This window comes from Apus apus, chromosome 1 (genome assembly GCF_020740795.1).
Source record: "Apus apus isolate bApuApu2 chromosome 1, bApuApu2.pri.cur, whole genome shotgun sequence".
Lineage (NCBI taxonomy): Eukaryota > Metazoa > Chordata > Aves > Apodiformes > Apodidae > Apus > Apus apus.
In genome coordinates this window covers 3,772,848-3,800,841 of record NC_067282.1, presented here as the reverse complement: position 1 = coordinate 3,800,841, position 27,994 = coordinate 3,772,848, and the positions used below count along the sequence as shown (strand labels likewise).

Genomic DNA, 27,994 nt, shown 5'->3' with positions numbered 1-27,994 from the left:
CACCTGGAGAAGGAACATGGGAAGAAGCCATGGTCCTGTTGATGAGCTACCCAGGGCTTGGGTTGACCTCCTGCCACCAGAATCAGCCCCTGTCCCATTACTGATTTATAAAATACATATATAGTATATATAGTACATATTTATATTGGGTTGATATAATATACCTGGTTGGGCTACTCTCCTTGCAAATGAGCATTGAAAAAAAAAAAAAAAAAATAGCTAGTGGTTTTAGAGGGATCTCTGTCATCTGCTGCTCAGTTCAAAATATCCCAAAGGAAATGCCAAGTTTCAAATGGCAGATCCAGCCCTGGAAGCCATGAGATGGCAGCAGCAGAGAGAGGCTGAGTCCTAAAACCATGTCTAGAAAAACAGCTGAGTGTCCAGGCCTGCCATGTACACTAACAGCATCCAGAGGTCACCAAGAACACAACGGGGCTTTGCTGGAGCCCAAAAAATCCCTGACTGGACCAGGCTGAAAGGGGTTTGTGCCCCTCAGTCACTTTTGGGTGCTTTGCAATGCTGCATAAAACCCCTTTGGTTGACCTGCCACTGCTCAAGATGACCAAGCAGACTTGCAAGCTCACTGTCCCACCAGATCAGCATTGCCACGTTGGCTGCTCAACATTTTTCAGCCATTTCAGTCTTTTTCCTACCTTTAGAGGTGTGTCAAGGTGGCTTCTCAAAACATTAAAAAGAAGCCAACAGCCAGGCAGAGCTCCACCCAAAACCGGCTCAACGCCATGGGAAGGGCTGCAGACAGAATGTGCATGGAACATCTCCATCCCTGAGGCCCTGCTGGGTCCATCTTCATCCCTGTCCCCTCCCCAGGCTGGTGGCAGGGCTCACAGCAGGCAAGTCATGGCTATGCTGAAGCAAAAGGGCACTTCTCTGAGCTGTCAGCAGCTGCTCATCTCCGCGTTAGCTTAGTTACATTAAGGCGTGAAGACCAAGTGCATAGGAAAGTGGTGGGACCCTCCGGGTGCCTCCAAATCAGCCCCTGAGTCCTTTTCCATGGAAACATTCACCAAAGCCTCCTCCAAGATGCTCGCCGTCATCAAGGTGAGGAAGAGGAGCCTCCGGCTTCAGGTTGGCCCCCTGGACAAACCCCACCTGGTTGAACTTGATGGTTAGAAGACGAGTCCATGAAAGGAGCCGGATCCACCCCCTCCTGCTGCTGGGCTGCAGCCCCCCGAGGAGCTGTCATCATCCTTGTCCCTGTCAAAGTCTCTCCACCACAGTGGGGATTTCGGCAAGGCAGAAATGTAGGCAGTTCTGTTCCTTGCTTCTTTTTCCTGCTCCTGGGAGAAGGAAGAGGGAGAAGTAACGCAAGGATATCTGCAGGTTAGTGACCTGGCTGGGGGGATGGTCCCACCTTCCCCCAAGGAGCCAGGAGCCTGTTTGGTTGCCCAGGGGAGCCTCCTCCAAATTAAACCAGGATGAGAAGGCCATGTGCTCATCTCTAGAGCTTGGTGGGAGGGAGGCAGCAAAGCCCTGCCATCAAGCAACAGCCCTTCCATGTCATCTCAGGAAGGACCCCTCAGACTCCCCCATGTGCTGCTCCTGTCCCAGGGGGCACAGCTGTTTGGAAAGCATTCAACTCCACCAGTTGAATGAAATGTGTTCCAGTTTGTATTCCCGTCTTGTCCACTTTTCCCAGGTGCTTAGGAGATTTCAGACAGAGCTTCCTGGGGTGGGCAACAGCAAGTCAACCCCGAGCACAGCCACGAGGTGTCTTGCACCAACCTCAACACCCAATTTCATCAGGAAACTGCAACCTGTTTACAACTGGGTGCTAAAATGGAAAAGGGATTTGCCTTCAGGGATCTAGAGGGTATCTGCACACGAGGAGTTGTCTGCAGGATACGACCCTGCTGCTGCCTGGATGGGTGGGAATGATAGAATCATCAAATTACAGAATGGTTGGGGTTGGAAGATACCTTAAAGATCATGTAGTTTCAACCCCCTGCCATGGTCAGGGACACCTCCAACTAGACCAGGTTGCTCAAAGCCTCATAATTGTGGGGTTTTTTTTAAATGTCCCACACCATGAGCTGGGCAGCCACAGGATCTCACCCTGCTGAGCACGGAGGAGGGAGTTACCTGCAGGTAGAGGATGTTATCTTTGGAAATGGCTTCCATCAAGTCCTTATGGAGGGAGGGTTCACCATGCAGGTGGCCAGCCTCGGCCAGAGCCTCGTGCAGCAGGCAGTTCTGCCTGCCCAGCCGCTGTCTGTAGAAGAGGACATAGGCAGTGTCCTTGGGGAAGAAAGAGGTGACGTTGCTGACCGATTCGAAGGAGGAGAAGGAAACTCTGGTGTCGTTGAAGAGGTACCACTGGATTTCCAAGTCCAACTGCTTGTCCGAGGCCGGTTTCGCAGGTGGGTTGTGGGGCTGCTCATGGGGGACGGTGTCAGTGCACTCCCTGGAGTAGCAGTAGTAGTGGCCACTCTCAGAGGAGATGCCTGAATGCACCACCACACTGCAGAGGTCATACACGACAGACATGAAGCCACTTCCCGGGCCAATCCTGTCCTGCCCACGCCAGCAAACCTGCTCATCTTCCTCCGGGGTGACGAGCACGGGCAGCTTGAGCACCACAGGGATGGAGACGTTGTCCAAGATCTTCTTCCTCTTCATAGTCCGTGGGTCGAAGGAGAAGCGCAGCAGGGTGAGGATGAGGTAGTGTGGACCCTCCGTCAGCTCCGCCACCTTCTCGGCGTCCTGCAAGGATGCACATTTCTCACAGTGATATTTATTCTCTGCTGTCAGTTTCTCTGGGGATAGGAAATAGTTGATTAAATCCGGGACAGATCTGGAGTCCTTGGGAGCAGAGGCTGACTCCCCAAAAGCCAAGAGAGGGTCTTTGGCTGCGTCCACACCGATGGCTTTGCTACTTGAGGGATCTGCTGCTTCTCCTGACTCCTGGAATCCCAACGTTTCCACTGGCATTGGTGGGGCTGAGGTGTCTCTGGCCACTGGGGCCTTCCTCTGGATCCAGGGAGACCCCGTAAGCTGGAGTGGGTTGTCAGGAGGCTCAATAAACTGTGGGCCAATTTCTTCCACAGGTAGAACAGACATGCTCCCATGTACGTGCCTGTCTGGTGGGGGAAAGGCCAGGGATAGGTCTGTGAAGGCTTCTTCTCGGGAGGAGACATTCAAACACTTCAAGCAGCGGATCTTTGTCATCATTTTACCCCCAAACATCTTCTCAATCAATGTCTTGTTTAAGAAATGATGCTCCACTGCCTGAGACATCAAGCTGGTTTCCTTGAGTTTCTGGTAGATCCTTTTCCCAGTTTTTTCTTCTTCATGTAATCTTTGGCAGGGGGAAAAAAGGCTGTGTTATGAAACTGATAAAACACCAAGAGGCAGTTTCTACAGTAGAATTTCTGTTCTTCACTCCAAGGGGGTCATCTGAGTTAACCTGCCTGTGGCCAAGGGGTCTGGTGGTGCAGGAGGAAGGTGGGGAGTAGTTGGGCAAGATTTGGGAATCGGAGGTCTCCATGTGCCATTGACCCCTCACTTCTAGGGGGACCACTGGGACACCAGTGAGTTGGGATTTTTAGGTAAGAGAGGTAAAAATGAACATTTGACAGAGGAGGCTGAGTGGCTTGTCAGGCAAATCTCTAAGCTTGGTACAACTCCCTTTGCCTTCAGAGCAAAGGCAGAAATTGGTGAGCTGAACTAAGTTCCAGCCTTACCTCCACACCAACCCAAAGAGGGTTTTATCAAGGAGCCTCAGACCAGTCTCACCATCTTTCAGCCCTAGGCCCCAGTCTCCCAACTGCTCCAGGTCTCAGCCACTTGCCCCGTTTACACATGGGTCAGTGTTAAATGTTACATCATGCCTAAGGACGCTGTTGTCACCAGGGTCCAAAATCACAGCTCTTGCCACATACCTGTCCAGCAAGTACTTGAGATACTCAGAGCAGTCCTGCTGAGCACCAGGGGTGAACCAGGGTGGCCAGGAGGCAGAGAGGAAACTCTCAGGTGAGATGGCAGGTCGCTGGCAGCAACACAGAAGAAAGAGAAGTGCTTTTCACCTGGTGGAATCTGCTTCTCATTTCACTTAGGGGGATGGAGAAGGAAGAGGAAAGTCTTCCTGGATGCTTCACCAGAAGCAAGGTGTGCTTGTGTGGCTGACAAGGTCCCCCTTTTTACCACTATAAGGGCTAATCCCAGTGCATGGGAATACTTCCCTGGTTTGCAGCCAGCCAGGACCATAGGGCTGAATTTCAGCCATTATTTTACTTATACTTCTATAAAAAAGTCATATGAAAGTATTTTTAAAATTATTAGATCTTAGGAAGAAATTAATTCCTGTGAGGTTGGTGAGATAGTGGCACAGGTTGCCCAGGGAAACTGTTGATGAGTCACCCCTGGAAGTGTTCAAGGCCAGGTTGGATGGTGCTTGGAGCAGCCTGGTGTTGCCATCCATGGCAGGGGGGCTGGAACTAGACAATCTTCAAGGTTCCTTCCAAACCAAACCATTCTATGATCCTGTGCTTCTAGGAAAAATTCCATGTGTTTATATCTGCCTTTAATTTTAAAATGGTTTATTGGTCTGACCCAGAGACTTCTACTTAACTCAGCCTGAATTTAATTTGAAGCTCCATTTAGTTTGATCAGGATCTCTCTCACCAAATCCTTTCATAAAAAAAAAAAAAAACAAAGCAAAAAATCCACTTAAAATTCCCTCCATCATTCTCATCACTGTAGGCAGGTATTCTGCATTACCAGATAATGTAATCACTGATGTTAGGAAGCTGCAGTCTAATTAACATGGAAAGAGACCCATCTTCAGCCAAGAAGTGACTTTAGGAACAGCCCAAAGAAGAAAAATAACTAGAAGGCTGTTCAGAAATTACCAGGAAACTATCAAACTTAAACTACACAACAATCAAATATGCTTCAGTGTCTGCTCACACGAATCTCAGACACCCTAAACTGCCATCAAAAACTAGATTCCTCTATGACCAAATATTAAATATAACAGGTTCTCTGTATTTTTCCCCCAAAAGTAATCTGTAATGATATATTACCACAATGCAACAAACTAGCTCTGTCAGACAAAGCTTGGAAAATTGAGAAACCCAGATGACTGGTTTTCCAGAGAGGGAAAATTCACTGGACTTTCAAAAAAGTGTCTCTCCAGGGACAAAAATATTATCTTCAAGAGAGGAGACAGAGATGACCTAGCTGTATCTCCAGGAGTCACTCACAGTAAATGTCATGTTTGTCCAGAAAGCATTCATAAATAATTTAAGGATGTTATTTTTTACTTTACTTTCCCTCACATACAGAGGATTCAAAGTATCTGAAATCTAAGGGGGAAGGGGAGGGGCAGTAGTATTGTTGTTGTTGTTATTATTATTAACAAAAACACATTTAAAGCTATTTTAATTGGCTGATTGTGCTTTGCTGTGAAGCAAGGGGACAAGCAAGCTGCTCTCATCTTCTTCCTCAGAGCACAGCAAGAAATAAAAACCTCTGCTTTATACCAACAGGTTTTCAGCTGCCCACATACGTAAACTATTACCAAACGGACTTAATTGTCCAAACTACTAGTCATTACATCAGTCCAACCACAGGCTGAAGACAGGCAGCCTGGTGTGAACACAACTCCCTGTCATGGGTGACAGGAGCTTGCCTCCTCCACCCCCAAAATTAGCCTCTTTCCTATAAACAAAATCCGTCCTGTTACAAAAACCCACCAAGATCCACAGCTCCTTATCAGCGCCCTGGAGTCGGCAGGAAGCAACTTGGAGACGAGCCTTTCCGCAGCCGACAGCCCAAACAAATAACTAGAACATGAAATAATTACCTGACTGTGCTCCAAAAATGCAAAGAGCCACTGGAGCTTTGTCATCAGGGGCTGGGAGTTGCCCTCGGTTAAATTCAACACCGAATGCCGAAAGCTGCAGAAGAAAAGCAGAGATGCAGACCTCGAGATGGAAAATCAGGGCAGGACGTGCAAGGACCAGCCCCTGGAGCAGCCTTGGGTGGGAGCAAAGGAGCAAAAACTCACTCTGAAGCCATGAAAAGAGACTGTATGATGCTGTTCATGTAGCAGGTGTTTCCCAAGTTAATTAACCCGATCTTTCCCGTCTCTGATTTGGATGCCAGACGTGGATAGAAGCAGGCCAGCTCATTCTTCTGGGAGGTCCAGGCATTTTGTCCCAAGAGATGTTTAATCCGGTCTTCATTTGGAACTGGAAGAGCCTTGGAGAGAGAGAGAGAACTGTGTTACAAATCGTTATCATGAAGAATGATAAGAAGATGAAGAATCAGCCACAGGCAACTGCAAAACCCCTCTGCCAGGAGGGTTCACACAATTAATTTCCCCTGCACTTCACATGAACATGCATCCATGGAAGGAAGTGTTTGGCTGCTACTATTAGTCCTTTAGAGGCATTCCAGATTAAAGTTACACCTAAAACCCACAGGCACAATCAGGACTTCTGCAGTCCCACCATAAGAGAAGTATCTTCCCTCCACTTGCCTACACGGGGCTCAAACTCAGAATTAAAAACCCTTTCTTCTACCCCAGTTTGTCATGCTGAGGTTAGGACATCCCTACTAGTAGGACAGTCCCTCTGGGACTGCATACCCTCAGGCTGGTTACTAAGATGCCATTTCCATGTGGAAAACAGAAAAGGGACCAAGAAGTGTATGTCTTACTTTAACTGCTTCTAGGACTGGTTCATAGAGATCTGGAAATCCTGAGAAGCGGAAGAACATGCAGTGGATGAGCTCAGCCAGCTGCTCCAGGGAGCTGGTGGCAGAGTTGGAATCCTCCTTCTTCAGAGAGGCCACCAGCCTGGGGATGTGAGGGAGCAGCTGGAAAAAATAGAAAATGCACTACATCAAAAATGGCTCCAAATTACTGACAGAGCTAGAAACGCACAAGCAGGGGAATGAGAGCCATGCCCAGGCAAAAGGACAGTGGACTTCAACCCAGTTCTGAACCTTATCCTTCACCCTATGAGCTTGACAGCAGTTCTTCTGTAGGCAAGAGGAAATGGGGTCCAGTTGCACCAGCGGAGGTTCAGACTGGATATTGGAAAAAATGTCTTCACAGAAAGAGTGGTGAGGCTTTGGAACGGGCTGCCCAGGGAGGTGGTGGAGGCACCATCCCTGGAGGTGTTCAAAAAAAGGGGTAGACATGGTGTTACAAAGGATCAGTTAGTGGTTGGGGGTTGTAGGGTGGATGGTTAGACTTGATGATCTTGAAGGTCTTTTCCAACCTATGATTCTATGACTTGAGCAGGGCAAATGCTCTAGACCTTCCACCGTGACACCAGCAGGTTTGTGCTGCTGCCTTGCCACGCTGGGATTGCCATTCCTTGTGCAGATCAATCTCTACCCAATCCCACACCAAAAAGGGAAGGGAGTGTTACATGCTGACTGCCCAATGCAGGGATTCAAACCTACAAGACAGATGAATTCACCCACAAGCAGCTTTGTCTCGTGTGCTATATTTTACCCTATGCAGTACAAGGCACACAAGCAGCACAGTTGTCATTTTGCTTTCATCCACAAAACTTAAAAATGAGCAAGCAGATGCAAATGCAAATGGTAAGTTGCTCACGGGCACCCTCTGCTGACCCTGCAGCTGCACACAGAATGAACAACCCATTTCCAACCCTGCAGATGTGCTGGAGTGACCCTGAGCACTTACGTGACCTTTGCACGTTTATATTTTACGTTATTTTTACCCCAGAACAATCCTGGAGTAATGTCTCAGGGTCCCCAGTCGGGCCATTTCCTGGTCCTCCCTTCCTCCCTTGGTCTTCCTCCCTTCTCTCTCTCTCTCTCTCTTTTTCCCCTCCTCAAAATATTGGAGATTTTAACTCCTTCCTTTCCAACAGGAATGTTTTCCTGGGGAAGAAAACGAATCCCAGTACCATCAATATTTTGCCAAGCCGTGATGGGCAACAGTTCTCAAAACCCTTCCAAAGTGCCAGGGCAAACACAAGAAGATAAGAAGCAAGACACGTTGGTGCCTTGTTTGTTGTTTTGTTGTTGTTGTTGTTGTTGTTTTTTAAATAACAGAGGAAATTTACTGGGCTGCAGATGGAAACTTCAAGCCAAGAGCAACCAACAGCTTTTGGAGTGTTTCAAAATTTGGACTCCCAACTGAAGACAATCCGTTGGAACAACCCTATTTTTAGAAACCAAAGAGTTTCTCAAGAAATTCAGGCTCACTGAAACTGTCTCCAGCTGAGGAATGAAAAAACATGAGTGGAAATTGTTGGCCAGCCTTGCTTTTTTCCAGCCTTATCTGTTTATTCTGTGAACTTCTAGGTGGAATGCCAAATGTGAGGGCTTTAATGAAAAAGTGTAAAATCAAACATAAGTAGGAGTAATTTTCCATTACTTCTTTTATCAGCTCATCACTGCAAACAGGATTTTGCCTTTGGCCTTGCTCTTTAGTTACAGCTTTCCAGGGGCAACACCAGCCAGAAGCAGAGCTGTGCCTTAGTGTCAACAGCAAAATAAAACCTAAACTGTCACTGTGGAAATGAAAAGAGGAGATTCAAATGCTAAAAGTGGTTTTTGCTTTGACCAGCAGAGACTCCATGAAGTGGAAGTGTCCTGACCCAGTCACCACATCTCGTTGCACTGACACTGTGCAATGCTTTGAAAGATGACCCATCACTTCAAGAAATGGTAATGGGTACCACACGTTGGTGACAACTTGGTGAAGTCACATGTGGGATGAGACACATTGAGTCCAAGGAATGCTCAGGCACCTGCTTAGGAAACTGCAAGGACTGCTTAAGAATATACTCTCTGTCTCCACTGATTGAGCCCTCTGAGATCCTCTCAATGCAAGGGTTTCACCCAACACATCCCAAAGCCAGAGTGGCAACATCTGCCACACTTGGAATGAAAGGTGGGAACAAAATATGGGGCTCTATCTCCCAAACCTGATGCTGAAACTATATCTTAAGTCAGATGAGGTCAGTGTAGCCACTGTGTTTACCCACTCAGGGAGATGTCCTCATTAAGTGTGGGACACAACCTTACCAAGTGAAATGCCTCGTGTGAGTGCTGGAAGCTCAGCAGCATGTACCGCAGGACAGACAAAGCCCCCTCTCTCACGATGGGGTACAGCAACTTGGAGAAGACCTGTTGGAGGAGAAAAAAGCAAATGAGAAGGTTAGATGGCATCGCAACACCCAGGAGAAGGGGCTGGAAGGAAGGCACCAGGAATCTACCACAGCTGCTGTTCTGTCCCTGCTCCACGTTGGATGTTGAAGCAAGCAGCCTGCAGATGGGTCTCCAGAGTGATCTCCTGTCCACAGCATGGCCTGAGGGCATCCTACAAATACCATGTGGGTTACCCTCACTCTTCCAGGCTTGTGGGATGCCTGGCACAATGAGGTGTAAGCCTCTACCACTGCTGCACCTCCATGCCTCCTGATGGACAGGGCCGTGCAAGCACAGAGGGATGTTAGATTTTATAAAACGTGCCTCTTCTGCTTTACTGTGATATTTGGAGCTTTATCACTATCAGGCAAAGAGATAGAAAGCAAAGGCCTTTTTCAAACACATTAACTCTACAGAAAATGGCATAAGTTGACAATACTCTCTATCCCACTCAGATCATATTTCTAAGAGTTTCCAAAAATTCCATCCTATTTTAAGGGCTGTATCCCTTTCTGATGCATTTACAATGAAAGGAAAGATAGAGAAAAGCCAGAGATGCCTGGCTACCTTAAAGATCATGTAGTCCCAACCCCTATGCCATGGGCAGAGACACCTCCCACTAGACACCATTGCTCCAAGACCCACCCAACCTGGCCTTGAACTCTTCCAGCTTCTGGAACTGTGTTCCTCATGGCCTTGAACACATCCACAGCTTCTCTGGGCAACCTGGGCCAGTGTCTCACCAACCTCACAGGAAAGAACTTCTCCCCAAGATTTCATCTAAATCTACCTTCTTTCAGCTTAAAACCATTCCCACTCATCCTATCACTTCACGCCCTTATAAAACATCCCTCCCCAGCTTTCCTGTAGCCCCTTCAGATACTGGAAGGTGCTTTAAGGTCTTCTCGGAGCTTTCTCTTCTCCAGGCTAAACAACCCCAACTCTTTCATCCTGTCCTCATAGGAGAGGTGCTCCAGCACCTGATCATCTTCCTCCGGACTCACTCCAACAGGTCCATGTCACATGTCATTGTCATTCAGTTGAAAGGCAAGAAGACATCTTAGGTGCAAGGAGAATACTGTTGTTCACATTCATGTTTAAAAGAGCCCACTGACCTTTTCAATTTTTGAAAGAGTAACTTCAATCAAGATGCTGAACTTCTTCACTGCAGCCAAACCCTTCAGCAGAGCAATGATCCACTTGTCTATGTTCTTGCCCAGGGGCCAGGACACCCAGTCAATCATCCTGAAATGAAATACAAACTCTTAAAGTAAACTCAATTAGCGTATTGTGAAGCCAAGCACTTATCTGGGTTAATTCTCCTCCAAACTCATGTCTAGGCAGTGGGGTGAACAATGCATAAAGCATTTCACATGCTATTCAAAGCACCACAGAGCCTGAAGTGGAATTACCCTGATGTCGTTGTCATCACGCTGTGGTTCATCAGAGGACCAGACCTAAGTCCAAAGAAGAAAGTGGGGATTTCTTCCATTAACTTCAGTCAACTTGAGTTCATTTAACACTGATACAATGCTCTGTACGCCACCCATGTGAGGTGCTGATTGAGGGCTCTGCATTGTCACCATCAGCAAAGAAATGATACCTGTATGATCTCTGCATTGTTACTGGTAAGGAAAACACACTCAGGTTCAGGCCCCTTAATTCTCTGTGTGGGAAACAGGTATTTCCAGAAATGCATTTTAGAAAAAATACTGGTAACCCTAAAAGAAGTGAGACATTCCTGAACGTCACAGCTAACAAGTTGCATCTACAGCCACTCAACCAACATGTTTTCATGTTTCTGCAAGTAATAAGCATTTGACAGGAGTCACTGGCAAAAAAAATAACCTCAGACTAAGTGTTGATTCATTGTCTGTCTTTACATTTAATGTTAAACAAAAATGGGAGGTAACTAAGGCTTGGGATCTCCAAGGGTCAAACTTTGCTAACCAATTCACTCCCTCTGATTTGAAGACATTCCAGTTCTTCAGTCTCCCACCTCAGTCCCTTTTGCTTATCAGCCTGTATCTGGTGCAAAATACATTCAGAGAACACAGATAATTACCCACCACAAGGCAAAGAGCAGGAATAAGTGAAGTGTACAGGAGCTGGAAAAATGAAAGGCTGGCCAGCAAAGAGAGCTTGGAGAGTAGAATATGTTGAGAAATACCAAAAGTCACACCAAGCTGGATAATCAAGCAAACACCAGAAGAGTTTCTCGAGAATAAGGAAAGGAAAAAGAATAAGGAAAACCATGAAAGCCCTGTAAAAGGAGGGTGTGATGGTGATTAAAAGATATGATATGGCCTCTAGATGTGACTTCCAAACTTAACACATCCTCTGCCTCCATTTTCAGCAAGAGGAAGGCATCGATCAGGGTGACAAAGAGGAGGCAGATAAAAGATTGGAGAATGGAAACAAGGGCAACGACAGCTGGTATGAAAGCGAAACATGAAGAGCTCATGAGTTCCAAACAAGAGCAGCTGGTGATTTCCATCATGAAAAATTCAACTCTGATGAGTTTTAGTGGCTCTCCTGGCTTTGGTATGGTGTTTTCTGTGGGAAGAATAGGAAGATAGATCCTAAAATGAAGACAGACAGTGAGGGGATGACTAGGAAGAAGGGATAGGGTGCCATGGGGCATTACCATAGGTGCCAAAGTCAGGTTTATTGGGATATATGAATTTCCAGTCAAAGGCCAGAGTAGATCATATCTGAATGGCTACCTGAAAGGAGGCTACAAGCAGTGTTCTTCAGGATCTAATGATGTTAGCAAAAACATGGCTGTGAAATCTGTGTTGATGCAAAGCTGGGAGGCACCATCAACACAACAGGAGGGTCAAGTATCATGAGGAAGATCCTGAGGACTAGAAATGTAGAACTGGGAGGAAATTTATTGATTCAAAACCCATGCAAGGCACAAGAAATGGATGCTATGTGACAGCAGCTTGTCTGTTTGAAGACAACCAGCCAGACACAAAATGACTATTAGGACCCGGTGTAACAGTAGCCATGGCAAAAACCAGCATCATGCTGTGGTCCAGAAGAAAACGTATTTTCTATGGCAAAAGAATGTCCTCTGAAGCTGTAATCTGAGCCCATGATGAACCACCCCTGGAACATGGTGCACAAACCTCACCACCCATGTCCAATGAACTGAAGTGGGAGCAGGTGTTGAAAAAGGCTGTTAAGCTGGTCAGGGCAATGAAGAACATTTCCTGCCAGAAAAGCTTAAAATAACCTGGCTTGTTTAGCACAGCCACGGGAAAGCAGAGATGGGAAGGGACTGCTCTGCCTGCACACATTGAAGGAATAAACACCAGGAGGGAGAAGAGCTATTTCAGCTATTTATGTTGGCATAAGATGAAACAAACTATCACATGGTCAGAAATACATATAGGCTGGCTCTTAGAGAAGAGATTCCAACCACTAAAGCAACCCAAGAGCTACCAAGCTGGTGAAAGGTCTGGAGAACAAGTCCTGTGAGGAGAGGCTGAGGGAGCTGGGATTGTTTAGTCTGAGGAAGAGGAGGCTGAGGGGAGACCTCATTGCTCTGTACAGCTACAGGAAAGGAGGTTGTAGGGAGGTGGGAGTTGGGCTCTTCTCCCAAGTGAATAATGAGAGGACCAGAGGAAAAGGCCTGAAGCTGCACCAGGGGAGGTTTAGGCTGGATATTAGAAAGAATTTCTTCACCCAAAGAGTGGCTGGACAGTGGCACAGGCTGCCCAGGGAGGTGGTGGAGTCACCATCCCTAGGAGTGTCTAAAAGAAATGTAGATACAGTGCTTAGTGACATGATTTAAGCACTGAACAGGTAAATCATGTTATGGTAGGGGGGATTTAGGTTATGGTTGGACTTGATGATCTTTGAGGTCCCTTTCAACTAGGACAATTCTATGATCCTAAACCAATGGTAGAACAGCTATGAGAAAAGAGTAGTGGGAGCAAAAGCCCTTCCTGCTTTGAGGAGTGTAGCTGAACATCATTAAAGGAGTCTGTAATGACAGCACCTAGAAAGCAGAGAGATGGATCCATAGATCCAAAGGTCCCTCTTCACCCTGTCTTCTTATACAAGCTGTAAAATGACCTTGCTCCCTGCTATTTAACAGCACTAGTGGCCAACTTAAGAGTCCTGCCTGTTGCCTGCCTGCATTGCTACAGAAGGAATAAATTACATTTTAAATTCACATTGCACTTTCCACATTGCAAGATCCACAAATGTTTTAAAAGCCAGAGCCTTAATTTTCCAAAGGAGCCATGGATTTGGGTTGCTAAACTTTAAAAAGCTCAAATCCAGATTTCTAGAGGTAGCCAGTGCCTGTGTGACAGCAGGTGCCTCCTTCATCTGGACCTGGACTCTTTGGAACAGACACACACCCAGGAAAAAGTATTTTAAAATAAATAAATAAATAAATAAATAAAATAATAATAATTTTTTAAAACCAACAACCCACAAATCAGGGAATACTTCTGTTAGCAGGGATGCACATGAATAGAGTTTATCTGAAAAGAGACAAACTAAAAGAAACTCTGTAAAAGCAACTGTGGTGCACACTTACACCAGCAGGTGCCAGGCTCGCCTTCTTTTTTACCACCATTTGTTCTTTAAACCTTGATCCGAAGCTCCACCCCAAGTCCAGTTTATTCCCCTCCTACTATCTAGTCAAGGAGGTCCCTGCACACTGCAGGGAGGTTGGACTAGATGACCTTTAAATGGCCTTTGCAACCCAATGCATTCCATGATTCTATCATTCTATGATTCTGCTAACTCCAAAACCCAACCAGGCTTTGGAGGAAGAGCCTTCTGCATGCAACCACCTTGTCAGGGATCCTAAACTGAAACTTCCTCTCCATTTGTACCTTTTCCTCTAATGTTCCAGGCACGGATCACACGTGCAGTGAAAAGCCAAGGCTGTGCAGTGCTCTAGGGCACCCACTGGCTGTAAACACGTCACCAAAACTTTCACATTTCTCCTAAGTGATCTGAATGACATTCTGCAGGTCCTGCTTAATGTTTGGCTAATTCTGAGTAATCATTTACTCATCCTTCTGCGTGACAAAGAATGTTCTAAGGACAGATGCAATTGATTTTGCAACCTCTGCGTTGAGGCACTGGTGCTCTTAGAGGATTTATCACCTGGAGATGCCAGCAGCAGGTTCCCAGAAGGAGAAGAAGATGGAGAAAAGGGTTAAGAGCTGAACTGATAACTTAATCTTTTGGTTTGGGTTGCTCTGGACTCTGGAAAAACCACGACTCTCTTCAGCAAGTCAAAAAGAAGCAATCCCTTTCTGCATACATCAAGGAATAATGTGTGTTTCTGTCATGTAACCTTACTGGGGGGAGACACAAATCCTGTAATAGCAGGAATAAAAGTCATGTTTTCAGTGAGGTCAAGTCACAGCAGCTCCCTTGGGTTAGGTGCATGTGATACTGCATGTAAACATCACCAATTTAAATGGAAATCTCTAAGGCAAGCATGGGTTGAAGACACTCCTAAGTAAATCTGCAGCAAGGCACTGGAGCATAGAATAGTATCCCAGGATGGTTTGGATATAAAGGGAGCTTTAAAGCTCATCCAGTCCAACCCCCCTGCCATAAACAGGGACATCTTCAACTACATCAGGTTGCTCAGAGCCCCATCCAACCCGACCTGGAATGTTTCCAGGAATGGGGCATCTCCCACCTCTCTGGGCAACCTGGGCCAGTGTCTCACCACCCTTAGCACACAAAATTTCTTCCTTAGAAAAAATGTCTTCCTTAAGAGAAAGGAGGATAGAGGAGCTGTAGGACTTGGACACAAGTGTGCAAGGAAGATCTGGTGATGCCAAAGTGGACACTGACTCTGCAAAGACCAGGTCTGGCAGTATTCCACCCATTACTCTTCAATATGCCTCAACTTCTCCGTTGACTCTGCCTGCACAAAGGGCAGGAATAAACATGGTACAAGACCAAGATCCAGTACCACATTTGTCTGACAAAGATGAAGGTGGGATCATTGCAACAGATGGGCACACCTCCCTCTCCAAGACTTTTAACTGTGACTGGTGATTTAGGACAACGTCCTTCAGAAGAGAGGATGGGAATCAACATTAAATTCTGCAAAGGAGATTTTTGTGAAGAAAAGGTCCTCAACAGCTTCTGAAAAAAAAAAGCCAAAACTCTATATCTTATGTTGGGTATCCCATAACTACTTAATTCTGAGAAAAAATAAATTAATCAAGTAAAAATGTAATGTTAATACTAATACTACTAATAATAATGTATTTATTCTAGTTCTCTAGGCCCTCATCACTGGAAGGAAGGATCCAGAAATTCCCTTTCTCCCCCCACACGCCTCACTAGACAGCACCAGCCAAACTGGTTGGGATAAAACCTCACAAAGGAACTGGGTGTAGTTCTGGGGACAGTTTTTCTCTGAACCAAGAAGGACATTCAGTAATGCAGCTTCTCCTACCTGCCAATGGCTGTCATCATCTGCACATCAGTGATGCTGTCATCGTTGGTGAGGTTTCTTATCACGCCATCCATGAGCTCCAGAGGGACAAACTGGACCACACTGGCCAAGGCGTTGGATGGTGCTTCCTGCTCCTCTGCAAGACAGGGATGAGCACCAGCAATGAGGAAAAGCAGGCACATGAGGTCATTTCTTATCTCTAAAAGCCAAATATATTTCTGCCTAGCAGACAGTCAGCTGGTGTGAATGAGCAATGTGGAGTCTGCACTTAGCTGTGCTAGGAGGACAATTCCCCAAATCCCAGTGTGGTGCACAATGAGATTGGGTCATAGCAGATGGACTGTTGCATGAAGTCATAAACACCCAAAGGGAGGAAGAGATCTCAGGCACGAGAATGTTTTGGGGGCCCAGATTTCCTCTCCTTGCTCTCATTTCACTAATTACTGCAAATAACTGCTGTGGGATGGAACTGAAAGTTTGCCTGCCTAGAGCATCTTCCAAAGGATGAAGCTTTCATACAGAGGGCACTGAAAAAGCCGTGTCCTCATGGGCTTAGGAATTGCTGCAGCAGCAGCTCATCTGCCAGCAGGATTCCAGTCTTTCATGGCAGTGGTACCTCCAAAAATCTTTTGAGACCCTCTGCAATAACCTAATAACCCCAGAAGCTGGATAAATATCTTCTGTCCCACCTTAAGATACAACCACCAGTCAGATAGTAGGGCTTCCTACCTCTAGATCAGTTTGAAATAACTCCTTAGCTTTGTCCCTAGTGCCTGGCAAGGAGCAGGCTGTGGGGTCCCATCAAATCAGTCACAAGAGATGACATTTCTAAAAGCTTTCAAGTCTCACTCTGATCAGCTGCAGATATGCTGTTTCCATTAAGCCAAACTGATGCTGGAAAGTGTTCAACACTCAAGCTTGTGCTGCAAATATTTTACCATGGATAACATCTCCTGTGTACAGACCATGTGTATTTTCAGGAGATGCTGTTCCCTTGGCTTAAAGCCCTGGGTAACTTCTAGGGATGCCTCTTTCATAGAATCATAGAATGGTTTGGGTTGGAAGGGACCTTAAAGATCATCTAGTTACAAGTCCCCTGCATGGGCAGGGACACCTCCCACTAGACCAGATATATATTAATAAAAAGAATAAATATTCCTTGTTATATTTCAGCTGTGGCTGCATTTCTGGGGTAGATGTGCTACAAGGACTTGATCTCTAGAGGTCCCTTCCAACTCCAGCAAGGGCTTGTAGTGAGAGAACAAGGGGTATTGAATTAAAACTGGAAGAGGGGAGATGTAGATTAGACATTAGGAGGAAATTCTTCACTATGAGGGTGGTGAGACCCTGGCCCAGGTTGCCCAGAGAAGCTGTGGCTGCCCCATCCCTGGAAGTGTTGAAGGGCAGGTTGGATGGGGCTTGGAGCAGCCTGGGCTGGTGGGAGGTGTCCCTGCCCATGCAGGGGGTTGGAACTAGAGGAACTTTGAGGTCCCTTCCAACTCAGACCCTTCTGTGATTCTATGATTCAGCTGTGGCTGCATTTCTGGAGTAGATGTAGACTATGAAAGATGTCAAACTAATCAAATTTGACTTAATCAGAGCCAACATTTATGTTCCCTAAGTTGTTTGTTGGTTTTTTTGCTGTGGTTTTTATTTAATTACCTGTTGAAGAAATGATAGTGAACAGCTCCTTCAAAGAGGGCAGGATGGCTGAGTTCTGAGTTCTCCAGATCCTCTGCAGCAGGCCACTCACTCTGTTCACCTGCTCCAAAAACTCCATGATCTCCTCTTCCCCCTCAGAGATGCACTGGAACTGCCCAATGCACCGGATCAGCTGCTGGCAGAACAAGACCTGGTGCTTCCCAGTGGGAATGCACTGAGGGTGCTGGGTCAGGAGTCTGCAGATCTTTGCACACTGTTTGGGGCTGGGCCTCTCACAGACTTTCCGGAGCACCTCGATCCTCAATAAGCTGAAGATGCTGTTTGCTGATGGGCTTTCCAAGATGAACTGCAGTCCTAATTGGATATAATCAAGGACATAATGACTTCTCTTCCCCAGGGGTCCATAGCCTTCCTGGAGGAGACTCAGTAGGAAGCGAACATTGAAGAACTCCTCAAATTCCTCTGGGTGGTAGTGGCCATAGACCTCCAAAACCTCTTTACCAATCTCTCTTTTATACTTGGTCTCCCCTGTGAGATAAAGCTTGGTAGACAGCTCCAGCATGGACCAGCATTGCTCACTGTCCATGGGCTGCTTCGCTGCCTCGATGACGCGCCTCACCAGCCCTTGCTTCACGTTGTTGGGGTATGAGGACATCACCACAGCTTCCAGTATCTTATCCATCTCTGCTCCCAGCTGCTGAAAGAGAGGAACAAGAGCAGCAGAGTAGCTCAAGCAGGGTCTGCTGAGCTTTCAAGCCCAGGTTGGCGAAGGAGGAGAAAAAATTCTTCGCGTTCAGGGAAGGAGATAAAAGCCCTGGGAAGCAGAGGTGGGATCTCAGCCTCTCCATGCAATGGCAAGGGTGCAGGTCTGATGTTTAGGCTGTGCTGCCAGCCACTCTGGCTGAGTGGTGCAGTCTTGGCTGCTCCCCAGGGACCTGCTGCATTTGCATGCAGGACCACAACGAGAGGGGAGAGAAACTGCAGAGTCAGGCAAAGTTTCCCATTTGTCACAGCCCAAATTCACCAGCAGTGAAGCCTTAGAGGAGAGAATGCTTAAAAAAACCCAACAAAACCCCTAAGGATTTCCCTGGAAGAGCTCAGAACAACACTCATAACCAAGTGTTGGATGCACTATTGCACCAGAAACCTCCTTACAGTGATAAAATTAGGCAGCCAGGATTTCTTAAAACTGATTACAGACACTATATAAAGGTTCATCCCCAGCAGGTCTTCCCAGTGTGATGTGCTGCACAAATACACGTTTGGAGAATGTCCCTTCCTGCCTATGGCCTGAAAACATCCATGGGGGAGGGAGAACAATGGAATTATGGAATGGTTTGGGTTGGAAGGGACCTTAAAGATCATCTAGTTCCAACCCCCCTGCCATGGGCAGGGACACCTCCCGCCAGCCCAGGCTGCTCCAAGCCCCATCCAACCTGCCCTTCAACACTGCCAGGGATGGGGCAGCCACAGCTTCTCTGGGCAGCCTGGGCCAGGGTCTCACCAACCTCACAGGAAAGAATTTCTTCCTAAGATCTAACCTAAACCTCCCCTTTTCCAGCTTAAAATCATTCCCTCTCATCCTATCACTCCCTGCCCTTGTCCCAAGCCCCTCCCCAGCTTTCCTGGAGCCCCTGCAGGCACTGGAAGGTGCTCTCAGGTCTCCCTGGAGCCTTCTCTTCTCCAGGCTGAACACCCCAACTCTCCCAGCCTGTCTCCAGAGCAGAGCTGCTCCAGCCCTCCCATCATCTCTGTGGCCTCCTCTGGACTCTCTCCAACAGCTCCATGTGCTTCCTGTGTTGGGAGCTCCAGAACTGGACACAGTACTCCAGATGGAGTCTCACAAGAACAGAGGGGGAGAATCATCTCCCTTGACCTGCTGGCCACGCTGTTTTTGATGCAGCCCATCCTTGTCATGCAGATACTCAGACCTACAAAACTGTTCTGAAGACACTCTCCTTTCTGGCAGATCAACGAGTGCTGGTTGCATTTGGCACCACACGTTGCACTCACAAACACACACCAGGGCCCACAGTGTCTTGTCCCATCCCCACCTCAAAATAAAAAGGGTGCTGTTAAAAGAGAGCAGGCCTGGCTCCAGACTTCACTTCCATCTAAAGCCACAAATAAAATGAAGCATTTCAGCCACACTTGCAAGAGGGGGTTGCTTAGCACGTGATGTGTCCCTGCAAGGATAAAAACCCAACTGTGCTCTGGAAGCCAGGGAGGGAAAAGAAATATAAGCAAAGAGCAGCACTGACCAGCTTTCTTTCACTGTCCAAACCAAGTAAACTGATACATTAAAAAAAAACCCAAATCCAAACCTCAGGATAAAAATCACCTTGGACTTTGGGTCTCATCTTCATAATCTGTCCTGTTTGGGGGTGTCCTTATATTTCTCTTCTGCCTGTGTTTTTTCTTTAATTAGGATTCATTTCAATTGAAGCCTATCCAATGATTTCTAAATCAATTCATTCCCCTACCCCTGCCAGCAGCATATTTCCAGTAAAGCCTCCTTAGTATTGTGTGCAGAATGCAGTGTCAGTTGCCACGCCCCAGATCTTACAGACCTCTGAAAACACACATCTAAGATGTCCTTTACCTTAAGGAAACTCTGGTCATAAATTCAGCATCTATAGCTTGATAAATATCACCAAAAGAGGAAAAAAATCCCACCATCCAAACACAGAGAGATGAATAAAGTGATTTGCTTCTCACTTACAAAGAAGAAGTCACGATCTACTTCTCTAAATTCTCTGGAGGGCTGCAAGTACAGAAGTGAGGCTCACCTTTTACTGTCCTTAACTCCTGCTGAAATTGTTTCTTTTATGTCAGCCAAGACATGACTATTATTCCTGCTGCATCCTCCAGGCAGTTAGACAATTAAGGATCAATCCTGCAGCATCCTGAGCCACTGCAGGATGGGAGGGAATGCACGTGGGGCCTTGCTAGAGCACAAAATGCTGCACAAAACCTACTGTATTCTGTAAGATTTCTACAAAATTTGCCATGACTTGGGATACAACTTCTTAAAAACCTGCCCCTGTTGTCACACACCCCTCTAGGTCTGCTTTCATCAAAGTAATTGTGTGCTAATGATTTAATTATTATTTTTTTTTCAGGAAATTAATATGCAAAGGGGATTTTTTTGGTCCAAAGTAGCTACCAGTTCATCCAGCCAAGGTGGGGAAAACACAGCCTGTAACTCATCATTACCACACCCAACAGATACAGCCTGACCAGCAGTTACCAGACAGTCACAGACAGTCATTCTTACCACTTCCCTAAGACTGCTTTCCTAAAAATGTTAAAAAGCCCTCTAAATAACTAGGAAGAAACTGCAAATTCCCTACAGGGTTGGAAATCATCAAACCAAGGCCACTGTTGGGCCCTCATCCATGTTACTGCCCCTCTTGCTTTGGCTTCTCCATCATCTAGCATAACTTACACATCTGGTTATACTTTTTATTTAGCTAAGATCAAGTTTTTCCTGGCTAAATAACCTTAATTAAGCTAAGTGATGTGATTCCAGTTCAATGACCTTGTGTGTACATGTCAAGCTTCCACAGCAACTTAATGCTGTGGTTTCTATCACGATGGTTTCTATCCTCCCAATGACACAATTGCTGCTTTTCTTTTTACTTCCTTCTTAACTATTTCACAGCCAGCTACCCCCTATCCTCTAAAGCCTCCCTTATATATTATTTGCACTGTAATAATGCCTGGAGGCTTCAAATTAAATAGAGCCCACTGGTTTACAAACTGTATCTATAGGAATATACACAAGGGAATATGTATCTCACTTAAGCAACACAGCATAAAATCATAGAATTACAGAAACATCAGGGTTGGAAGGGACCTTAAAAATCATCAGGTCCCAACCCCTCTGCCATGAGCAGGGAACCCCACCACTAGATCAGGTTGCAAAAAACCTCATCCAGCCTGGCCTTGAACACCTTCAGGGATGGGGCATCAACAACCTCAGTGGGCAACCCATTCCAGTTCCTCACCACCCTGAGAGTGAAGAATTCTTCCTAATATCTGACCTAAATCTCCCCTCTCTCAGTTTAAAACCATCACCCCTTGTCCTGTCACTGCCCTCTCTGGTGAAAAGCCCCTCCCCAGCTTTCCTGGAGCCCCTTCAGGCCCTGGAAGGTGCTCTCAGGTCTCCCTGGAGCCTTCTCTTCTCCAGGCTGAACACCCCAACTCTCTCAGCCTGTTTGCATAGCAGAGGTGCTCCAGGCCTTTGATCATCTTGGTGACTCTTCTCTGGACCCTTTCCAACAGGTCTGTATCTTTCTTGTGCTGAGGGCCCCAGAACTGTACACAGTATTCCAGGTGGGGTCTCAGCAGAGCAGAGCAGAGGGGCAGAATCCCCTCCCTGGCCCTGCTGGCCACACTTCTCTTGATGCAGCCCAGGATGCAGTTGCTCTCTGGGCTCCAACCCTCACTGGGGGCTCATGTCCAGCTTCTCATCTACTACCACCCCCAACTCCTTCTGCTCAGGACTGCTCTCCAGCCATTCTTCCCCCAGCCTGTATTTGTGCCTGGGGTTGTGCTGACCCAGGTGCAGGACCCTGCACTTGGCCTTGTTGAACTTCATGAGGCTGGCACTGGCCCTTCTCTCCAGGCTGTCAAGGTCCCTCTGGATGGCAGCCCTTCCCTCTTGGGTGTCAACCACACCACACAGCTTGGGATCATCAGCAAACTTGCTGAGGATACACTCAATCCCACTGTCCAGGTATCATTCACACTGTTGTAGAAATATGAAATATTGAGACACATCCAAATCAAACCATTTGCTCTAGAAGATGCAACAGGTTCTGGCAGAGCCAGCAGCCAAAAACCTCTGCAGACCTGCAAATATATTAATGTCAGTTCTCCACCTTGCTTTGCTCCCTTCAGCTACTATCCGAATTGCATCCAATAAAGGACCATGGCAGAGCAGAAGATCAGGTCCATTTTTATGAGACCTGGGCAGGAACTCAGACTTATAATAAATGCAGAAAAATCCAGTTCACTACCTCATTAGAAACAGAAGTGAGACTCTCCCCATCTGCAGTCATCACAGGGAAAAATTACCAGCACAGAAGCCTGGCCAATTTTTTTGCACATAATTATAAACTGCTTTTCTAAATTCACCTTTCCTTTTCAAGGAGTTCACATCTTCCTCTCCCAAGCTGCTTTCCAGTGACAGGTTGCACTTGTGTGTCTCCTACTCACTAGAGCTAATTGCCTTTGGCTGGCAAAGCTCTTTGTGCTTTCCTGTCCTGTGCTGCACTGACTCAGCACCACCCTTTAGTGCTGCACCAACAGAGGTTCCACGTCAGCCACAGGCAGTAGCAGATCTGGAGCAGGGGGTTGTCCCCATGGTCTGCAGGACCTTCCACCCTGCTTGTCAGTTTTCTGTCCTGTCTGGAGAGTAAAGATTTATCTGAACATCGTCACCCGACTGGACTGGTTTTGTCCCCTCCCTGGAGGTGTTCAAGGCCAGGTTGGATGGGGCTTGGAGCAACCTGGTCTAGTGGGAGGTGTCCCTGCCTGTGCAGGGGGTGTTGGAGCTAGATGATCTTTAAGGTTCCTTCCAACCCAAACCATCCTATGCTTCTATGACTGTTGGCATTTCACATGGTGTTGATGTGCATCAGGAACCCCACCTTGGGAACAGCAAGTTTCTCTCCCACGGCCACACGTTTGTCTGAGGGGTCCCTAAGAAATAACTAACCAAAATACCTGTACTTGCAATCATTCTAAATGTACCAGATAGTAATCCCTACCTTTACTAAAATCTGTTCATGTTTTAGATCTGCAAAGCACTGCAGATCCTATTCCATTCTTCTGCAGTACCATGTATTTCATCATTCCTTTTTCCTCTAAAACATTATACATATGTTTGATCACACCACAGAATTCTATCAGCCACCTCCAGGTGACCTACCATGGCCTCAATTCATGGCCTGCAGCTGTGGGCTGGCTGCCCTACCTGAATCTGTCTGTCTTAGAATCATAGAATCATAGAATGGTTTGGGTTAGAAGGGACCTTAAAGATCATCAGGTTCCAACCCCCCTGCCATGAGCAGGGACACCTCCCACCAGCCCAGGCTGCACAAGCCTCATCCAACCTGCCCTTGAACACCTCCAGGGAAGGGGCAGCCACAACCTCCCTGGGCAACCTGTTCCAGTGCCTTCCTACCCTCATGGGGAAGAATTTCTTCCTGATGTCTGACCTCAATCTCCCCTCTTTCAGTTTAAAACCATCACCCTCATCCTGTCACTGCCTTCTTTGGTGAAAAGCCCCTCCCCAGCTTTCCTGGAGCCCCTTCAGGCACTGGAAGGTGCTCTAAGGGCTCCCTGGAGCCTTCTCTTCTCCAGGCTGAACACCCCAACTCTCCCAGCCTGGCTCCAGAGCAGAGTCTTACTGACCCTGCTCTCTTATTTCCCCAGTGCTTCTTCTTTGATCTTTTTGGTGCACAGAAATCATAGAAACACAGACTGGTTTGGGTTGGAAAGGACCTTAAAGATCCTCTAGTTCCAACCCCCTGCATGGGCAGGGACACCTACCACTAAACCAGACTAGCCAAACCTGGCCTCTTCTCTCTCTGTACCCTGGTCTCTTCTCTCTGTGGTTTTTGCTGTTAGGCACTCAGCCATCAAATAAAAAAAAAAAAAAAAGGAAAAAGAAAAAAGGAAAAAGGAAAAAGAAAAAAGAAAAAAGAAAAGAAAAAAATTAAATAGAAAAAAGAAAGAAAAAAAAGAAAAAAGAAAAGAGAAAAAAGAACAAAAGAAAAGAGAAAAAAGAGAAAAAAGAAACAAAAGGAAAAAAGAAAGAAGAAAAAAGAAAAAAGAAAAAAGAAAAAAAAGAAAAAAGGAAAAAGAATAAAGGAAAAAGGAAAAATAATAAAGGAAAAAGGAAAAACAAAAGAAGGCCTTGGCTGGATGTCAAAGCCATCAGCATGATAATACCAAATAAAGCCCAAGGCCCTAACATTTCATCTTCTCTTTCTCCAGACTCCTCCTCCCATCTCAATTCCTCCCCTCCAGTCAGCAGCTACACACACACACACAGATCTCTAATACCTACTGGTATCCTTTTCTCATACAGCATCTCCAAACCACAGCTGCTATGATCAGCCATCCTGGCGTGGCTGCAGAAAGCAAAGCACAAGGAATTAAATTCCTCTCTCCTGTCGCCTTGAAAACCAGCAGCAGAGAAAGGCACATAGGGCAGGACTTGCTCTAACCACTAGACCAGCAGTGACAAACCACTGGCTCTGTGGCTAAGCCCAGCACCAACCACTGACAAAAAGAACCCATTCCAGCTTCTTTTCAATTTTATGAACTTATTTGGCATCGAATACCCAAAAAGTTTTGTCCTGCCCTCAATAGGTAAGTTTTTCCCAGGACAGTCACTCTTCTTCACATCCCCCAAATGAACTTATCCTCCTTTTTCTTCCCCCAAAGGCCTTTTGCTTTCTTCTTCAGCCAGAGCCCTCAGCCAGGGTTGTGCTACCCTGCATCCATGGGGCTTTATATTAGGAGCACCTGGATCCTGCACTGACCTTCAGAGCAATGTCCTTTCTATTATCATCCCTGGAGACTATAAATACATCTACTCTGTTAAGTGAGTTGTTTTCCTGGAGGTATTTATAGCATTAACATCACTCTCCTTTCTTCATATTTCTCTCTGCTTTTGTCTGTGTATAGAAATTAAACTCTGGGTACAATCCAAGGAAAAACCACGTCCTGTTCATCAAAACATACCAGACCAAGGGTCAGCACTGGCTGGGGCTCATCAGACACTGCTTCACTGCTTGGAGATACAGAAATCTGCAATTTTTTGGTGGTGCTTTCAGGAAAAATGAGAGGTGAAACTCATTTGAGACCTCAGTTTCCCTCCAACATATTTGGCTTTGTGTCAGCCAATCCAGAAACCAGAGGATTTTCACCGAGAGGGCAGTGACAGGACAAGGGGTGGTGGTTTTAAACTGAAAGAGGGGAGATTGAGGTCAGACATCAGGAAGAAATTCTTCCCCATGAGGGCAGGAAGGCACTGGAACAGGTTGCCCAGGGAGGCTGTGGCTGCCCCCTCCCTGGAGGTGTTGAAGGGCAGGTTGGATGAGGCTTGTGCAGCCTGGGCTGGTGGGAGGTGTCCCTGCTCATGGCAGGGGGGTTGGAACCTGATGGTCTTTGAGCTCCCTTCCAACCCAAACCGTTCTATGATTCTATAAACCAGAAAGGTGAAGTGAGACCATGGCAAACTTGATGAACCTCATCATGAAGATGTTCAAGGCATTTTGATCCCACTCCCTAAGTGAAAGCTCAGCCCCTTGCAACGTCCTTTCAGCCTAAGTTAGAGCATAAAACTGAAATTTCTCTGCCATGGTTCTGAGTTCTGTGATGCAAACACAGCAGGATATGGTTTAGTTCCCAAAATGTTCTGAAAACCTCATTAAAGTGGCAATTAAGCAAGATGCCAATGTCTGCTTTTATCCTTTAACACCTGCAAAGTCCAAGTCAGGGCAGATTTAATCTGAAAGGGGGGTTGATTGCTTTGAATTTGACCCTCACTTTTAGGGCTTTTTGGCTCCAGGTCAGCTTCTCTTGGGAAAACCTCAGACCATCTTGGTCAGTTCCTCTTTACAAGATGCTGCAGTCAGGTTTGCAAAGCCCTGCAGGCACCAGGGATACACACACCCACTTGCCTACATTGCTCCTGTTTCTCTCCCTCCAAGCATCCTCCTGTAGCCAGACCCTCAAACAGTCCAAATCCTCAACCATCCCTCCTTCAGAGTTCCTTCCTGCATCCTGACCACAGAGCATGCCTCTCCTTGAGGATCCCAGGAGAAATCCCTACTTCTGAGTATTCCTCCTAGACCCTTCCCTCCAAACATCCCTCCCTTGAGCATCCTTCCTGCAGCCCAACACTTCAAGAAGCCCTTGCTCCAACCACCCCTCCTGTATCCCTCCCTCCAAGCCCTCTCTTACATCCTGACCTCCAGGCATCCCTCCAAGTATCCCTCCTACATCACAGCCCCCAAGCACCCTTCCTGCACCCATTCTCCAAGCATTCCTCCCTCTGAGCATCCCAGTTCCTGAGAACCCTGACTGCACCCCCACCCCCGGGCACCCATTACTCCCAGCTCCTTCTTGAAATCCCAACCCCTGAACATCCCTCCTGCACTGTGACCCTGAGGAACCCCCCAACATCCCAAATGTGAACACCCTCCTGCATCCCTTTGTGTATCCTCCCCTCTGAGCATCCCTCCTGCACCCCTTTCCCCAGCATCTGTCCTGCATCTTTTCTCCCCTTCCCTCTGAGCAGCCTGACCCCCAAACACCCTTCCTTCTGAGCAGCCCTCCCACACCCCTTCCCCTGGGCATTCCTCTCTCCAAGCATCTCAGCCCCTGAGCAATCTCCTGCACCCCTTCCTGGGAGCATCCCTCCTGCACCCCTTTCCTGAACTAACCCTCCTGCATCCTTTCTCCCGACCATCCCTTCTGCAGCCTTTCCCCTGAGTGTCTCTCCTGCATTCCTTCCCAGGAGCATTCCTCCTGCATCCCTCACTCTGAGCACCCCTCCTGCACCCCTTTCCCTGACTAATCCTCCTGCACCCCTTCCCAGGAGCATCCCCCCTGCATCCCTCACCCCAAGCATCTCTCCTCCACCTGACTAACCCTCTCATATCCTTTCTCCCGACCATCTCTCCTGCTGCACCCCTTTCCCTGACTAACCCCCCTGCACCCCTTCTGAGGAGAATCCCTCCTACACCCCTCACCCCCAGCACCCCTCCTGCATCCCTTCCCTAGCACCCCTCACCACCAGCACCCCTCCTGCATCCCCTCCCTAGCACCCCTCACCACCAGCACCCCTCCTGCATCCCTTCCCTAGCACCCCTCACCCAGAGAACCCCTCCTGCATCCCTTCCCTAGCACCCTTCACCACCAGCATCCCTCCTGCATCCCTTCCCTAGCACCCCTCACCCTCAGCACCCCTCCTGCATCCCTTCCCTAGCACCCCTCACCCCCAGCACCCCTCCTGCATCCCTTCCCTAGCACCCCTCACCCTCAGCACCCCTCCTGCATCCCTTCCCTAGCACCCCTCACCCCCAGCACCCCTCACCCAGAGCACCCCTCACCCTCAGCATCCCTCCTGCATCCCTTCCCTAGCACCCCTCACCCAGAGAACCCCTCCTGCATCCCTTCCCTAGCACCCTTCACCACCAGCATCCCTCCTGCATCCCCTCCCTAGCACCCCTCACCACCAGCACCCCTCCTGCATCCCTTCCCTAGCACCCCTCACCCCCAGCACCCCTCCTGCATCCCTTCCCTAGCACCCCTCACCCCCAGCACCCCTCACCCCCAGCACCCCTCCTGCATCCCTTCCCTAGCACCCCTCACCCAGAGCACCCCTCACCCAGAGCATCCCTCCTGCATCCCTTCCCTAGCCCCCCTCACCCCCAGCACCCCTCCTGCCCCCAACAAACCCTCCTCCTCCCCTTCCTCTGAGCATCCACCCTGCACCCCAACCCTAGACCACCCCCTCTCCGCATCCCTTCCCGAGCACCTTTTTTCCCCCCGAGCCCCCCCGAGCCCTGACCGCCCCCCTCCTAGCCCCCCACCCCTCTTTCTTCTCCCCCTGCCCCCCCGTTACCTCCGGCCCTGGGTGCCCCTCCGGCAGGAATCCGCAGCCCGGCGGGCAGCGGGCGGGCAGGGCCGAGGGAG

General features: G+C 47.7%; 1 protein-coding gene across 1 annotated transcript; it reads right to left on the bottom strand.

Moving 5' to 3' along the window:
• Positions 1 to 16: 16 nt before the first annotated feature.
• Positions 17 to 27,967, bottom strand: USP35 (ubiquitin specific peptidase 35). Its single transcript, XM_051608037.1, has 11 exons — positions 27,924 to 27,967; positions 17,273 to 17,966; positions 15,611 to 15,746; positions 10,272 to 10,401; positions 9,034 to 9,135; positions 6,682 to 6,840; positions 6,029 to 6,222; positions 5,825 to 5,918; positions 3,900 to 4,006; positions 2,101 to 3,316; positions 17 to 1,298 (listed from the first exon to the last, which is right to left on the bottom strand). The coding sequence occupies exons 2-11, from the start codon at positions 17,952 to 17,954 to the stop codon at positions 1,128 to 1,130; spliced, it is 2,991 nt and encodes a 996-aa protein (XP_051463997.1). The 5' UTR covers positions 17,955 to 17,966; positions 27,924 to 27,967; the 3' UTR covers positions 17 to 1,127.
• Positions 27,968 to 27,994: the final 27 nt, after the last annotated feature.